At 45.6% G+C, this 14,813-nt stretch overlaps 3 protein-coding genes across 3 annotated transcripts; 2 read left to right on the forward strand and 1 right to left on the reverse strand.

Moving 5' to 3' along the window:
• Positions 1–8,090: 8,090 nt before the first annotated feature.
• Positions 8,091–9,361, reverse strand: EDB93DRAFT_1130331 (uncharacterized protein). The gene is made up of 6 exons (XM_041448915.1): positions 9,166–9,361; positions 9,071–9,112; positions 8,992–9,014; positions 8,789–8,931; positions 8,320–8,739; positions 8,091–8,132 (listed from the first exon to the last, which is right to left on the reverse strand). Exons 1-5 carry the CDS (start codon positions 9,209–9,211, stop codon positions 8,478–8,480), a joined length of 516 nt encoding a protein of 171 aa, XP_041310061.1. The 5' UTR covers positions 9,212–9,361; the 3' UTR covers positions 8,091–8,132; positions 8,320–8,477.
• On the forward strand, positions 9,357–11,812 carry EDB93DRAFT_123410 (ankyrin repeat-containing domain protein). Its single transcript, XM_041451323.1, has 7 exons — positions 9,357–9,478; positions 9,532–9,698; positions 9,755–9,976; positions 10,038–10,102; positions 10,152–10,176; positions 10,236–10,318; positions 10,371–11,812. The coding sequence occupies exons 1-7, from the start codon at positions 9,433–9,435 to the stop codon at positions 11,482–11,484; spliced, it is 1,722 nt and encodes a 573-aa protein (XP_041310062.1). The 5' UTR covers positions 9,357–9,432; the 3' UTR covers positions 11,485–11,812.
• A 193-nt stretch (positions 11,813–12,005) lies between these two features.
• On the forward strand, positions 12,006–14,713 carry EDB93DRAFT_1130346 (major facilitator superfamily domain-containing protein). The gene is made up of 11 exons (XM_041448916.1): positions 12,006–12,418; positions 12,476–12,579; positions 12,631–12,806; positions 12,855–13,038; positions 13,090–13,249; positions 13,298–13,405; positions 13,457–13,477; positions 13,535–13,638; positions 13,687–14,006; positions 14,060–14,263; positions 14,317–14,713. Exons 1-11 carry the CDS (start codon positions 12,141–12,143, stop codon positions 14,569–14,571), a joined length of 1,914 nt encoding a protein of 637 aa, XP_041310063.1. The 5' UTR covers positions 12,006–12,140; the 3' UTR covers positions 14,572–14,713.
• Positions 14,714–14,813: the final 100 nt, after the last annotated feature.

Below are 14,813 nucleotides of genomic sequence, written 5' to 3' on the forward strand. Positions count from 1 at the left end.
CCGATGTGATGTTCTTTTTACAAGGTGAAATAATTGCCCCCTTTGTAAGGCCATGGTCTACCACGACCATAACAGAATCGTATCCACCACTCTCCAGAAGGTCGGTAATGAGGTCAACAGTGAGTTGGGAGAAGGGGTGGACTCCTGAGGAACTGATAGGTTTCAAGGGGGGTGTGGTAGGGTGAGTATCAGATTTCATCTGCTGACATGTTGCGCAGCCTTCGACATATTTCTGGATAAATGTGCCAATCTGGGGCCACCAGTAGTCACGTTTGACTAGTTCTTCTGTTTTGAATCTGCCGGGGTGTCCTGCAGTAGGGTGATCATGGTGAAGCTGTAAAATACGGCTTTGTAGTGCTGGGGGTGCGTAGGCACAGTTCTTGTACTGAAGAATACCATCGGTAAACTTCCAATCAGATAATGCTGATTTCATTGGGGGAAGGCAGAGCCCATCTAATGCATCGCTAGCAGTCTTGATGATGGGATCCTCAATAGGATCATTGGATTTCAATGCGGCTTCGAGTTTGAGATCAATCAATCGAATGAACATATCATCAGGTAGCAGGACTACATCCTGATTGTCTGTTTTGGTGGGATGGTGATCAGGACGGCGAGATAGAGCATCGGGTGCAGCGAGTTTGGTTCCTGCAACATGATGAAATTCTAGATCAAATTCATTGAGGGTAAGCTGTCAACGAGCTTGCCGATGAGTCAATTGCTGTGCAGATCTGAAGTAGAGGAGATTCATATGATCCGTAAATACAATAACCAGGTGTCCATGTCCTTCAAGGTAGTGTCTCCAAGCGGTCAAGGCTCGGATAATAGCCAACAGTTCTCTATCATAGATCTGATAGTTTTGTTCAGCCGCAATGAGGGATTGTGAAAGGTAGGCGCATGGGTGATAAGCGCCGTTTTCATCAGTCTGGAGGAGTACTGCTCCAGTGGCTACCAAAGAGGCGTTGGTCACAATGGCAAATTGCTTTGCGGGATCAGGGTTTCTGAGGACGGGTGCGGTTGAAAAACACTTTCTGAGTGCTTGGAAACTTTCTTCTTCGGCTTCTGTCCAAGTAAAGACTTGGGTTTTCTTGGTCAGATTGTTCAAAGGTTTCGCGATGTCAGAGAAATGAGGGATGAAATGCCAGTAGAAGTTGCAGAATCCTAAGAATGACCGTACATCGGTAACTGTCTTCAGCGTTGGCCAATCTTCAATGCCCTTGAGTTTTGTAGGATCCATTGCAATTTGTCCAGGTCTGATGATCATTCCAAGGTAGTCAACTTCCTGCACGTCAAAGAGGCATTTCTCTGCTTTCAGGAATAACTTTTCTCTCCTGAGTATGTCTAGTACTCGATGAGTTCGTTTGTGGTGTTCTCTGAGGTTTCTAGAGAATATCAGGATGTCATCCATATAGACGATGAGCCATCCTTCATTCAATTCTTGTTGAAATGTTTGATTCATGTAGGCCTGGAAAGTACCGGGAGAATTGCAAAGACCAAAGAACATGACATTCGGCTCAAAGAGTCCAAATTCAGTAGTAAATGCCGCCTTCCATCTATCTTCAGGGTGGATCTGAATATTGTTATATCCAGATCGGACATCCATCTTGGTGAAGTACTTTGTGTCACGAAGTTTCACTAAGAGTGGAGGAATGAGGGGAAGGGGGTATGCGTTCTTGATCGTCCATTCATTAATATACCGGTAGTCTTGACAAAACCAAAGGGATCCATCTTTCTTTCCAACAAAGAAGAAACCACTAGACTGAGGGGATTTCGAGGGTGATATGAATTCCTTTTTCACGTGTTCATCGATAAATGCCTTAACCGCAGTTCTTTCCTTTTCAGATAGGGGGTAGAGTTTGGATGACTTTGGAATATACCCAGGTTTCGTTTCGATTCTGTGGTTGATACTGTTATGACTTGGATGGTATCTGTTGGCGATGCTCAAACAGAGCGTGTGTCGTCAACGGTCGAGGATGTCCTTGGGCTAGCCCAAGGTTAGGGGTCTTACTTGGCGAGGCTTCGGCAAGTAAGATTTGATGCCTATGTCCAAATCGGGTAGCTTACGTCAAGCGGGTGCTAGACAATGAGCTGTATCTGCCAAGGCTTATGACACCCGAAGGTTAATCGTAAGATCGTCGTTAATTAGAAGGACGGAAGTCCGACTAGTTAACAGGGGCTTTGCTCGTCGACGAAGTCGATGAGTAAAGATCGAGACTAAGGACTTATCTGCGAAGAGCAGATAAGAAGATAGAATATAGACTGCTGGCTAGGCAGAAAGGATCACTCTGGTGAGAGTAGGAGGTCAAGAACCAAGTAGATTCAAGTTAGGGAATATAGTACATGGTAGCGAGTTTATATAGAGGACAGGAGGCGTATTAGTGGGTGATAACTCGTACTACCATGTGAAGTAAACAATAAAGAGCATAACCATAAAAGGAAAGCACGTTCGAGGTGAGACACGGGTGAACCAGAACGTGCTTGTTAAGAAAGTGAGTCAAAGGTCAAAACAGGAAGTGAAATGCGCAGGGGCACGATCGTGCAGCTGCGGAGCTAAGTATAAGTAACATGTGCGACTGCACACCGAGTCAGAGATCAAGAAAGGGAAAAGGGCAAAGGGGATGCATCGTGCATCATATCATAGGTTACCATCTGGACGGTAAGGGCAAGGGGACTGTCCACAGGATCAGTCAGGTGGTGGAACGGAGCATGGGTATGCTTCGTCAGCGAAAGGATCCAGCCAGATGTACTGGCTCTGCTGAAGCGACAGGTAGAGGGCGAAAGGGAATGCGAGGATGACAAGGATAACAAGGGTGAGGTCGGGGTAAGGGTATGATGCGAGGGCTGATACGAGAAGGATGAGGAGAAAAATGGTAGGGGCCCAAGCATCTAGATGTTCTTGTAACAGATACCAGGTCGGTGAGGTGGCATGGAATTAAGACCATCTTTGGCAAATAGATCAGCAAAGTCATGAAGATAAGAAGGGACTAATTCTTCGAATGTCTTCTTCTTTTTCTCAATTTCACCTTTCATGGCTAATTCCTGAGATTTATTGCTAGTCTTCAGGTATTCTGGGAGTGATGGGGTTTTTGCCATTTTCTTGGTTTCAAAGGCCGATGTACCGTCGCGGGTGAGGGGGGTATCCAAATCCAAATTCTCTATAAGGCGTACTGCGGTTGCGTCTTGGGAGTATTCAATGAGGAATTCATCATTGGTGAGGGGAAAAGAGGTCAAATCTTCGACTTTTGGTGTGAAGTTATCTTTTACCCAAGCATCACGCTTCTGATCAGGATCCGGGATATCAAATCCTTCTTCTTCTTCGTCGGGGTCGGGGTTCAACTGTGGGATAGGTTCATCTTCATTGGGAATTTCCTCAATGGAGGCACGGAATTCTCCTTTCTTTGGTTTGGTGGGTTCAGGGCCCGGGATCTCCTTGGAGGTTACGGGTTCAGGGATAGGCACCTTTTTGGGGTGCAGGATATTCTTCGGAGCCTTCCTTGGGTAAGGCTTGGGTTTCTTGAAGAGCAGTTTGAAGCCAGCCTCTTGTCTTTCTTTGTCTAACCATTTCTCTACCTCCTGGGACCTTGGTGTTTCGTCCAGGGTGAGGTGTCTCTCTGCCCAATTGATGGTTGGGTTCATGGCTTGTAGCCAGGGGAATCCAAGGAGTATGTGGTCCTTGGTTCGGAGTTGGGTTACGTTGAGTTTCCCATACATGGTTCTGTTATTGATCTTGATTCCGAGTAGGACTTATTCTCAGATCTTCCCATCTTTACAGTTCGCTACCGTCGGTGGTGACCATGGAAAAGGGTTTCGATAGTTTCTTGGTTCGAATGCGATGTTTTTCGAATAAACTCGCGGCTGATGAATGATCCGGCTGCGCCAGAATCAATCACTACAGATGTTTCGACTGGTTGCGCACATTTAGTTGGGATGAGAGTGGCAGGGACACGTAACTCTTCTTTAATTCCAACATGATATACAGTGCGAACTGGGATAGGAGGTACCGGCATCGATACAGACCTCCATTCTAAAAATCCTTCTTTTTAGTGATCCTTCGGGTATCCATGGATTCATCATCCGATAATTCTTCTTTATACTTGGTTTCTCTGACCAGTTTCTTGTCTCTAGGGTGGAATTCCCTATCATTGGCTCTGTGGCCAGTCTGGTGGCATATGAAGCATTTGCCGGCTTTCATATGTTCAGACCTTTCTTTCTCTGAGAGATAGTCAACCTCCATGGCATCTTTGTCTCCTGCAGGTTGGTACCTTGCTGGTCCAAATCTGTTCTTCTTCTTCTGATTCTGATAGTTCTTGGGCCTGAGCGCCAAGATCTGCTGGTAGGTGTTGTCCATTTCTCTTGCAGATTGGATCATGCCTTCGAGGTCTTTCGAGACATTTTCTGCTTTATAGATAGTGTTGGAAATTCTGAATTTTAATCCGGCGGTGAAGAAGTGCACTTTGGTACCTTCTTCGGTCAAGCCTGTCTGATGGAAGAGATGCTTGATTTCCACGATATATTCTTCTAAGGAACCTTCTTGCTTGAAGGCCCTAAGTTTGATCCATGCTTCAGTTGAAGCTTCTCCGGAGGTAAAGGCTTTGAGAAAGGCTTTCTTGAAATCCTCCCAAGTTCCGTATCCAATGAGGACACTGTTCTTGTCTACTTTGCCAGAGTTCTGGGCTTGTTCTAGGAAGTCCTCCTTCCATAAGAGTGCTGCCTTTTCATTCATGAAAGAGGTGGTGAAAATAATGCACTTCTTGTCAGTGTTGTAGATGTCACTGTTGATGTCAAGGTAAGTGGAGACCGCGAGTAGGAAACTCTTGGCGGTTTTCTCGTTTCCATCATAGATCGGTTGTGTTCCGATTTTGATTTCAATGGGTTTGTTCATGGCAGCGATAGCTGCGCTGGATGCTGCACTTGGTCCCGACATGTTTCCAAATGTGGCAGCAAGGATGTTCGCGGTTACAGAATCAATGGTTGCTAAGTACTGTTGGGAAACAGGTACCGGGTGAAGAACTTAATCTTTTGTTACAACTGGGATACTTCTTCTGTCAATGGTCAAGATAAACCAGTTGAGTTGACAGTTCGTCGAGCCTCCTAATACAAGGAGGGTTCTTGGTTCAAGGGGTTCTCACTAGACGAGCGACGCGGCTTCTATCTAGGATCAGCGGCGAGTGGTTTTAGCACTTCTACCGCAATCAAGGGTTCAGGCTAAGACAGTGAGTGACTGTCTTAGAATCAGATATCAGACTATAAGGCTGGAGACCTTATAGAAGAGGATTCAAGGGAAAACCCAGTAGATTAAGTTAAGGAATACTACTGTTGTACATGGGGTTTATATAGGCAAAGAGGAGCGGTGCAGCCGTGTCAAGAAAAGTAACAAAGATAGAAAAATAGTACACCCTATCAAGATAGCAAGGATAGGTGAAACAATCATGCGGCACATGATAGTAGCTATGTTACAATCAAGAAGAGAAGAAGTGCAGACAGCCCGCTTGATAAGAGAATAGCCAGGTCTAGATGGGTCTAGAGCTGGCGCTATGGTTACGAAAGAAGAAAAATAAGTAGGGTTAAATGTTATTGTAACATAGGGAATGTGGGAGAATTCGAGGGAAGTGCCTGTGGAGGCGTGAGGCTCTACATTGGCTCACTTAGCGAGATACATATATAGGTCCGCATTTTTCACTCTTTACTAGAGCATACCTTACTTTAGTGGAGTTCTCTCATCATGTTCATAGCTAGAGTTAGAAGATATTAACAGTCCTTTTTGTTGTCATTCATTGAGCCCTCATCTATTGCTAGTTTCATTTCGCATTTTTGCACTTTCACATTTCGTGTTCCTGCGCTTCGCACTTATGTCACTTGCCTTGCACAGCCACTGCGCAACTGTGGATTTGTTTTTCTTGCTTCCCCTTGGATCAAATGTGCTTGTCCCTGCAAGTATAGCAGCCTAGGCATCGCAATTGATCACTATATCAGCTTCTTGTGTCCTTCCCTTAGATTTATCATTTGACCTGGAGCTGAGTTGATTGTTCTTCAATGGAAGAGTTCTAGTGTATGTACTTCTTAACGAGTCCTATGCTTCAAAATTACGATTTGCACAAAATTAAAGGAGGAGATGGCAACACAAGCAAGCCATATCCCAGTAGTGACAAGTAAAGTCACAGCAAGTCACAGAAAACTTGTGTTGCCATCTCCTCCTTCAATTTTGCACAAATTGTGATTTTAAAGTGTGAGACTTGTCAAGAAGTACATACACTAGAACCCTTCTGTCTTTGATTTTTTATATCTTGTCACTACAAATATCCTATACACATTCATTGCTTTTGTCACACTTTGTCATACTCATCACGTAATGTTTGCTGAAACAGCACGAGGTCTAAGGTAGGTCTCATCCAGTTCCAGCACCCCTTAAGTAAGCAAGGTTGAGCTGTTCAACATCTTCAAATAGCATCCATACAAAACCAATCTGCACCAAATATAATTACTGGAAAGGTGTCTTATCAAGGTCCTCTTGAAGGCCCAGGAAGAATTTTAATTTTTGAATCAGAACTCATGAAGAAATAAGTCAAAAACATCAAAAGTGTAAAATGACTTGGAATCCATTTCCATGTGCTGGAACAGCAAAAAATAATAATGAGAAATCCTCCTTGAAGTATTTGGCCGCTTATATAATCAAACATGTGACATCCTGCAGAGGGAGAGGCAAGGATGTATGAGCCTTAGAAATACTTCAAAAACTCCTGCTACTGGCATTAAAATGAGAAACAAGTCCAAAGCTATCCAGGCACATCTTGCAAGTCTCTACAAATCAAACAATAAGTTATTCAACTCACAAACTCTTCAACACTAACATTTTATGTAATATAGTTAGTCATAGTCATAGTTATGCCTATTGATCAGCCCATTTCATCATATTCACAAGGTGCACATGCAGCTGCATGGGTGAATCAAAAGTACTGTAGAGATACACACTTAGCTTCATCACAGTGTCACATGTCTGATGAATTGAAGCTATTTCGTGTGACTGTCACACAAAATTGAAGTCATTGAAGGTAAATTGTGACACATGGTAAAACATGAAAAAAAATGCAAAAATATTTCCAAAAATTATTGTACTGAGTATTTGCCATGCATCTCGCTTTACATGACCAAAATTCTCTTCATCACCATCAACTGTGAGCTTTTGTTGACAGCAGCTGGTAGTGGTGCTGATTCAAAGCTATTTCTGATGTGTCACAGATCACACCTGTCTTTGAATCTTTAAAGCTAAGGTTCAGTTGGTCACACCCAGATGATGTCAAAGCTAAGTGCATATCTCTACAGTACCACAGACATTGTGCTTTGTTGGAATCCAAGCGATCCGACATCAATGAAGGTGAAGAGGCCAAAGGATCCGAGATAACAAGGAGGAAGAAGTGACAGAGGCACAACGACCGAGTGTGGTCCAAGTGCAAGCTTGAAGTGACCAATGGCGAGTGTCCTGTCGAGGTCAAATTACGCCCTGAATATGTGTAAACATTTATTCCTAAAATTTACTTACAAGCCCCACTTACATTATAAGCGCTCATCCTAGCACATATGCATCTCAGTTCTTTCCCAGATACTGAGATGTAAGTTCCTATTATTGTTTAGTATCATTATGAAGTACTCACTATACCGTAGTGTACCTTCTGTTCTACAGGTATAGGATACGTTAATAAAAGAGTTCTTTTCCAGATACTGAGATTGTACCTTCTGTTCTACAGTCTTCGTGCTCGGTAACTTGTGATCTCCACATGCTTTGCCTCCTGAAAAAGCTCACAACAACCTTAGGATCTGTCTAGGCATAGATACATGATTAGATACATGATGTGTATAGATAATAATTTTTTTTCAAGCAACTTCTAAGGTGGTCCTCAGAGTCAGGAAAATTTTTCACCAGAGATTTGGCCACAACTTAGAGTTAGGGTTAGTGCTTACATGAGGTGCTGGAACCGGATGAGGCCTACCTTACCTTAATAATAATAGTATTTGCTTCTGGAACACACACAAACAAATACGAGCAAACTCGTCTTGGATAAAATTTGAAAATTCTCTTTCTTTCACATATCGATCAACATACTTTCTCCACAATGAGAGATGCAATTGACGCCAAAGGTGAGTTTACAATTATACCGATTGCTCTTTTTCTGTTTCTGCGGTGGTGATGACATATTTATTCACACTGTATGAATTCGTGCGTCGATTGGATGCATGGATTGTGAGTTTTTTCTACAACGGTAGCTGAGCCGCTTCTACTGTCAAATTTTGTCTACCAAGATTTATAACTAATGGTTGTTCTCAGGTTCCCTTTCGATCGCTCACAATATCAGTGATCGGTTGTCATACGCATTCATGCCATCTGCGACTACTAGTTTTGCGCCGCGTTCAATGACTATGTCCGCTAGACCGTGTATATCCATGTTGTATTATTACTGTTGGACAGGCATAATTGGTGCTATCATCTATGCGCGTACTGAGGTTATGTTCAATTCAGTACCATCCCCATCTCGTATGACCGTGCTATTGGGTTCCAGCTTCTGAGGGTCCAGGGCAGCTTCGCCTTCAAAAGCGTCCTTCGGAATTTGGCCTTGCATCTGTGTGAGGGCTCCTTTAAGGATATACAGATACGGACCAGATTTGACAGGAGGTGGGGTAGATTGATATCCGACCAATAAGTTGCACCGCGGACATGAAAATCTGTACTGGCGCTCATGTCCCCCTGGCCTGCAGCTTACAATCAGCCTCGCCTTCCCTGGAGACAATTTGTTTGTACCTTTCGACTAGAACGGGATCAGTCGATACAGCGTTTAATTTGAAAACAACCGCGTTCTCTGCACCGCTATCCTGACAGCGAATGATGGTAGCACCATCAGTCTGGCGCTTTGGGAGCGCTGAAAGGCTTCTTTCGATCACGAGCTGTCATGCATCTTGCGTAAGTTCGTGAGAGGAGTGCCAAGCCTGACTGAAGACGCGCACGATAAACTCGCCACAGATACAGTCTGTGCAAGGGACGGGTGAACTAATGCGGTCAAATTTGGTGTGATACGATACTCACAGTACACCCTGAGAGCAGCTGCGGCTGATGCCGTTGGCCGTGCTAAGAAAATGAGCAGCTGATGGACAAGATAATTGAAATGGTCCGGGACTGACCATCCGTGGATGAGGAAACCGCTGAACGAGAGACGACCTTTGGCATGATTAATGTTCGACCAAAAACTCTTGTTCAAACAGAAGCGCCGTTTGTGGTCGAAGCTGATCTCGAATCTGGTTAAAACAAAATCCTGGGCGTTGGCAAGATGTTAGGTAGGCACAAGGACAAAACCAAGGGTCATATGGTCACGTGAGGCAGCCATCGTAATTAACTTCAATTGTTTCTATCTCCCTCATTCTTTCACTCGACCGTCAACTGCTCTGTACATGGCAGAAAAAGATGCCACCGTACGCCTCCGTAGAGCGGTCAAAGGTTTTTATTTATCGATATCAGTCCATCACACTTAATGATGCCCATATCTACAGAGAACAATCTCTTTCTCGTCAAGAGACTCATTCAACGAACAGACATGCGAAATCCTGACCCTGGTCCAAAGCGCTACACATCCTTAGCCTGGGCCGCTGTCTTGGGACATGAGGAGACATTCGAGTTTTTACTTACAGCGGGGCATGACGATGAAGAGCTCAGCAGGGTACGCGCTCGCCACAAGTGTTGTCCCTCAGAGGTTTTGACCACTTCTTCTATCAGGAATCCGAAAATAACACTATTCTTATGCTATTGGCTGATTTCAAGTCTCCACCGTCTAACCCTTACGCGCCAGGCCCCTCGCAGGTTGATCTCATGGGTGCTGCGCTTCGCATGGCAAGACTATACTACGAACGTTACCCGTGGATTCTTGATTGGTCCAACATACAAGGGAAAACAGCGCTGCACATGGCCGCTCTCAAAGGCAACGAGGAACTCGTCCGCGTGAGTCACCCGAGATCATATCATGAGCCTGGGCTTATTTTATCTTGATGCCCTTCTCAAGATGCTGTGTGATTTGGGTGCTGACTTCGATCTGTCGGATAATAAAGGCAATACTCCTCTACATTAGTAAGTCGCTTCCGGTCATCGGGTCTTGGAATTGACTAGTCCCTGTCAGTGCAAGCTCTTGGGGTCATATCCCGGTACGTGGAGCGCATCTGATCTAATACGACGTTCTTTCTCGCTTACTTTTTGACCCCAGATTGTTCAACTTTTGATCGAACGAGGTTGTCAATTTGCTGCTCGGAACAATGACGGATTCACTGCGTCCGATTACGCATATTCGTAAGCCTAGCTCTTTTTCGTACAGATTACTAGGCTGTTAACAGTAATGCAGTTTCAGCACGCGGGACACTTTGCAGGATTCTGCCCGTATGCAATTTGAAACTAATAAGAAATCTAGACGCATGGTGTTTGCACAAGCTGCTGCTCGAGGAAACGAATGGCCCATTGCCAGACCACCACCTATTCCATTAAAGCCACCCAGTGTTGGAAGGAACGCGTCTCGAATGCGGAGCAGCTCAGGTGGAAGTCGCACTACCGCGACATCTGACAGCGGCGATGTAGACAGTGCTGGGCAAGGGCAAGAGAAAGGAACTAGTCTTTCATCTCTTTCAGCATCTTCGACAACGTCACAGCCCTCGAGGTTACCCTCACATCAATATACCTACACTCATTCGCAGCGATCTGATAACATGTCTTCAGCCAGTAGTACAGGCACTTTCCCCTCCCCGGGACCTTCGCAGGGGCTCACACTCAATCCACCTCTCGCGCAACCAAATTCATTGTCACCCATCGTGAACCGCATGCGGGAGCGAGATGCGGATGAAATAGAAAAGTACATGAGGAGAAATCGTAGTGGAAGTGCGGGAACAGCGTCGACAGACAATAAATCACAGAATGGGAATAACTTCACTTCGGCTGGCCCTTCGGCAAATGGCGACGATATCACCGCACTGGCTTCTTTAGCCATCACCGGGTCAACAGCACCTCGAAGATCTCTCAGACCTTCATTTTCTGCTGCACAGCTCCGTACAACTCCATCTCCCCTTGCCGCACAAACCCAGAATAGTCAAGCAGAGGCTCTGAGAAATCGTTCTGGGACCAATCCTTCCAGCGCACGTCCAGCACAAACCACGCTTTCTCCAATTCCCGTTCTCACGCGCGCGTCTTCCTCGGATACCTCTCAACATGAGGAGAAGTTGATGGAGGGATCTGAAACATTTACCGGACCCCCCACACTATATGCGCAGTTCCCAGAACCACCTAAGAAAGGGGTCCGCATTGCATCATCGGCCACTGCCGCAGCCATAAGCCGAAGACTACCTAGTATCTTTTCGTCCAAGTCCTCACCTGCTCAGCCTCCTCCTACCCCCGCCCCGGTTAATGACCTACCACAAGGTCATCATAGCCATCGAAGAGGCTCTTCGGCAGCTTCTAGTCGCGGATAACTGGGAGGGTGATCTTTTTGCTGTACTATGTTCATCTGTACTACATACACCTCGGTTGTATGTTCCACTGTTCAATTTTTGTAGTGAGATTCGTTTCCGTCTGAACATTTTTATACACCCAGCATTGTCTGTTTGCACTAGTACTGTAGCACAATTTATCTGTAGCGATTGCACGCCCCTTCCTCCTATAACAGATCTCAAGTTCCAGATTACCTCCAGACATACAGGAAGACTTTTGCGACGGCTTCGATATATTGGTCTCGCACGCACGAGCCTGATAATCTCAAGTGACTCATTTTTATGCGTAATGATAAGCCTTCGGCCGCTTAATGTTGGTCATCCGAGGAAGCATTACAGCGATATAACAGGGTAATGTCGCTGTGAGGGAGTCATTCGTAAGTCACGTTCGTCTATGCCTCTCAGCCAATATTAGATGCTTAAATATGCCAACAACTCGTCTTAGTTGAAGAAGGGCACTGGGAGGTTTGGCAAGGCTTTTTTCGGACAATGCCGATTACGGGTTTTAGCACTTGCTGCTCTACTTAAGGAGGTTTGCGCCTCTTTGCGTCGAGACCGCTGAACCTGATCAGCTTGGTAGTTCTACTGCTGTATTTTATACCCTTAGTTTCCTCCCTGTCACCATCTTAAGCAGAAAAATGACCATTGCATACAATCCTGACGCGGACCCCGACCCGACCACCCAGATAGCATGGCCAGCTAGCCACAGATCGCGCACGGCATCTTATTCTCAACAAGAGACACAGTCTGTCGAACAAGAATCATACCAGGCGATAGATGGGAATGGAAAACAGACGGACAGGTCTGTCAAGCAACACGCAAGCGAACCCGGGCGAACACGCTTGACCACATGGAATCTCATGACCCTCAGTATATCCATGGCTGGCGCCCAAATTGCGTGGACGGTGGAGCTAGGGTAAGTTTCTGGTGGGCTACAAATTCGCCAAAAACATTAATATGCTACGCCCGCTAGATACGGAACTCCATTGCTTCTGTCACTGGGGGTATCAGAACAGGTTACCAGCCTGGTCTGGCTAGCTGGACCTATCAGCGGTCTTATTGCACAACCTCTCATAGGTATGTTCTTTCAGATAGGTTTTTTTGGCAGCCGATTGAACAGTTCGCAAGGTGCAATATCTGACTCGTCCACTTCGAAGTATCGGCGGAGATATTGGGTAGTTTTATCGACGGGTGCACTTGTTGTCTCAACATTAGCTTTGGCATATTGTCAGAGCATGGCTGGTTTCTTTGTTGATATCTTTGGCGGAGGCGCTGGTGACTGGGATCCAGAACGCACGAAGCAGGTACGTTGATATTCATCATTTCGCATTTCATATTTCTTACACTACCAGGCTACAAACGTCGCAATTGGCATAGCCGTCTTCGCGTTCTACGTTCTGGATTTTGCTCTCAACGCCCTGCAAGCATCTTTGCGAAATCTTCTTCTGGATATCACTCCGCCCGATCAGCTCAATGCCGGTAATGCTTGGCATAGCCGCATGTGCCAAACAGGTAATATCGTTGGTTACGGGTTTGGTATGTCGTTACCCATGCTCGTTCACCGACGCCGCGCTGATGGATGTTAAGGTTTTATCCCTCTCGCGAAGCTGCCCTTCCTGAGCTTCTTGGGTGGCGATCAGTTCCGAAAGTTCTGTATTGTCAGCATGACTATCCTTGTTATCACTGTGTGGATCACTTGCTTCTGTCATGAGGAGAAAGCTTCTGTAGCAAGGAACAACAGCCAAAGGTCGGTGGATTGATATGGAACCATTTTGTTAGTTAAACGAACTTCCAGGCGCGGCAAGTTTGGTGAAATTTTGGAGAATATATACAGCGCGATAACAACGCTTCCGAAACCTATCAGAAGGATGTGTTTTGTGCAGATCTTTGCTTTCATGGGATGGTACGTGGCATATGTACTTCTTTGAGTGGGTGTGCTGACGCGTCGAGTTAGGTTCCCATTCTTGTTCTACTCGTGAGAATTCTCAAATTCAATTCAAATATATTGTTTTTAATTGATTTTACGCGCTAGTACCACATATGTTGGTCAAGTTATGGCCTACGAGACAGGTGAGGAGCCAGATAACGAGTTAGCCACTCGTACCGGTGAATTCGCAATGTTGCTATACAGCATAGGTGTGTCTTGATATAGACCATCTAAAATAAAACCTCACGTCAACATAGTGGCTGTTCTCGCCGGCAGCGTACTTCCCCTCTTTGCACGACGTGACCACCGTCTTCTCCCTGTAGAAGGTGATGACGAAGATGCTCAGATTGAGCGCTTCCGCAGTAGACTTCACCTGTGGCGTCAAGAAGGTATTGTAGAACTTCCCAAGATGCCATGGCTCCTCCGGGACATATGGACAGCTGCGATGATCTTGTTTACCTTGCTAACGTTCTCCACATTCTGGATAAGCACTGTCAAGCAAGCTACAGTTGCAATTAGCTTGATTGGGATATGTTGGGCTGTTGCATGTTGGGTACCGTTCGCCATTATCATGGAGGTCAGTCGTGTTCTTTCTTAACTGGATTTGCGTTGAGTTGCCGTAAATTGTAGCTGTTGAAAGAGATACATGCAAAGATTCCACATCTACCCGAAGCGGCAACTGAGGTCTCTGAGCAAGATCCTTTACTTGGCCGCTCTTCACAGGACGAATCAAATTCTGATGATGATGGCGAGACCGGCGGTAGTGAGACCAGGCCAGCAGGAGGCACGATCCTCGGCATCCATAACCTTGCCATTGTAATGCCACAATTCATCGTAAGTCTCGTAGATCTGTTTCCTTGAAACTTCACTCAGTTCTTCCTGCTTAGATTGCTATTGTCTCATCTGTGATATTCCGTATCGTAGACGAAAACACCCCCGTCGTCACTCCCTCTCCCGATCTCGAACCCGATCACAACACATACCTGGGTAAGAACGGTGTAGCATGGGTGCTGCGGTTCGGAGGCTTGTGCACACTGATTGGCGCTGCTGCCTGTCGCAGGGTGCCACCTACCAAGACAGAGCGTCAGATGAGGAGTGGGCTTGCTGTGCTGAAGGAGCTCAAGGCTGAAGAGGAGCCCTGAGTTTATTCTTATGATCTAGGGTGGACAACGGATGTATCATACATTACATTTTTAACAGCTGTATCTCGCATATAAGTTTTTCATATTCATGTCTATCACTTGTTTTACGTTCACATTCAATATCACAAAGGTTTATAACTTACCGCCCCTGGTATGACTTGGATCCAGCAACATTAGCCATCAGGCTTCGAAGGATCACAGCTGTAGTGCCGTTAGAACTGGCATAGAATTTCCTTTTACAG

Source organism: Suillus bovinus (assembly GCF_016758785.1).
Source record: "Suillus bovinus strain UH-Sbo-P2 chromosome Unknown EDB93scaffold_12, whole genome shotgun sequence".
NCBI classification, from domain to species: domain Eukaryota; kingdom Fungi; phylum Basidiomycota; class Agaricomycetes; order Boletales; family Suillaceae; genus Suillus; species Suillus bovinus.

Coding starts and splice junctions, on each gene's coding strand:
- EDB93DRAFT_1130331 (XM_041448915.1), bottom strand. CDS start 9,211: ATGCCAAAGGTCGTCTCTCGTTCAGCGGTTTCCTCATCCACGGATG. Junction 9,113..9,165: donor GGTTTCCTCATCCACGGATG/GTCAGTCCCGGA, acceptor TCATTTTCTTAG/CACGGCCAACGGCATCAGCC. Junction 8,932..8,991: donor GTATCTGTGGCGAGTTTATC/GTGCGCGTCTTC, acceptor GATGCATGACAG/CTCGTGATCGAAAGAAGCCT.
- EDB93DRAFT_123410 (XM_041451323.1), top strand. CDS start 9,433: ATGGCAGAAAAAGATGCCACCGTACGCCTCCGTAGAGCGGTCAAAG. Junction 9,479..9,531: donor CCTCCGTAGAGCGGTCAAAG/GTTTTTATTTAT, acceptor CCATATCTACAG/AGAACAATCTCTTTCTCGTC. Junction 9,699..9,754: donor ACGATGAAGAGCTCAGCAGG/GTACGCGCTCGC, acceptor TTCTTCTATCAG/GAATCCGAAAATAACACTAT.
- EDB93DRAFT_1130346 (XM_041448916.1), top strand. CDS start 12,141: ATGACCATTGCATACAATCCTGACGCGGACCCCGACCCGACCACCCAG. Junction 13,250..13,297: donor GCAAGGAACAACAGCCAAAG/GTCGGTGGATTG, acceptor ACGAACTTCCAG/GCGCGGCAAGTTTGGTGAAA. Junction 13,406..13,456: donor ATCTTTGCTTTCATGGGATG/GTACGTGGCATA, acceptor GCGTCGAGTTAG/GTTCCCATTCTTGTTCTACT.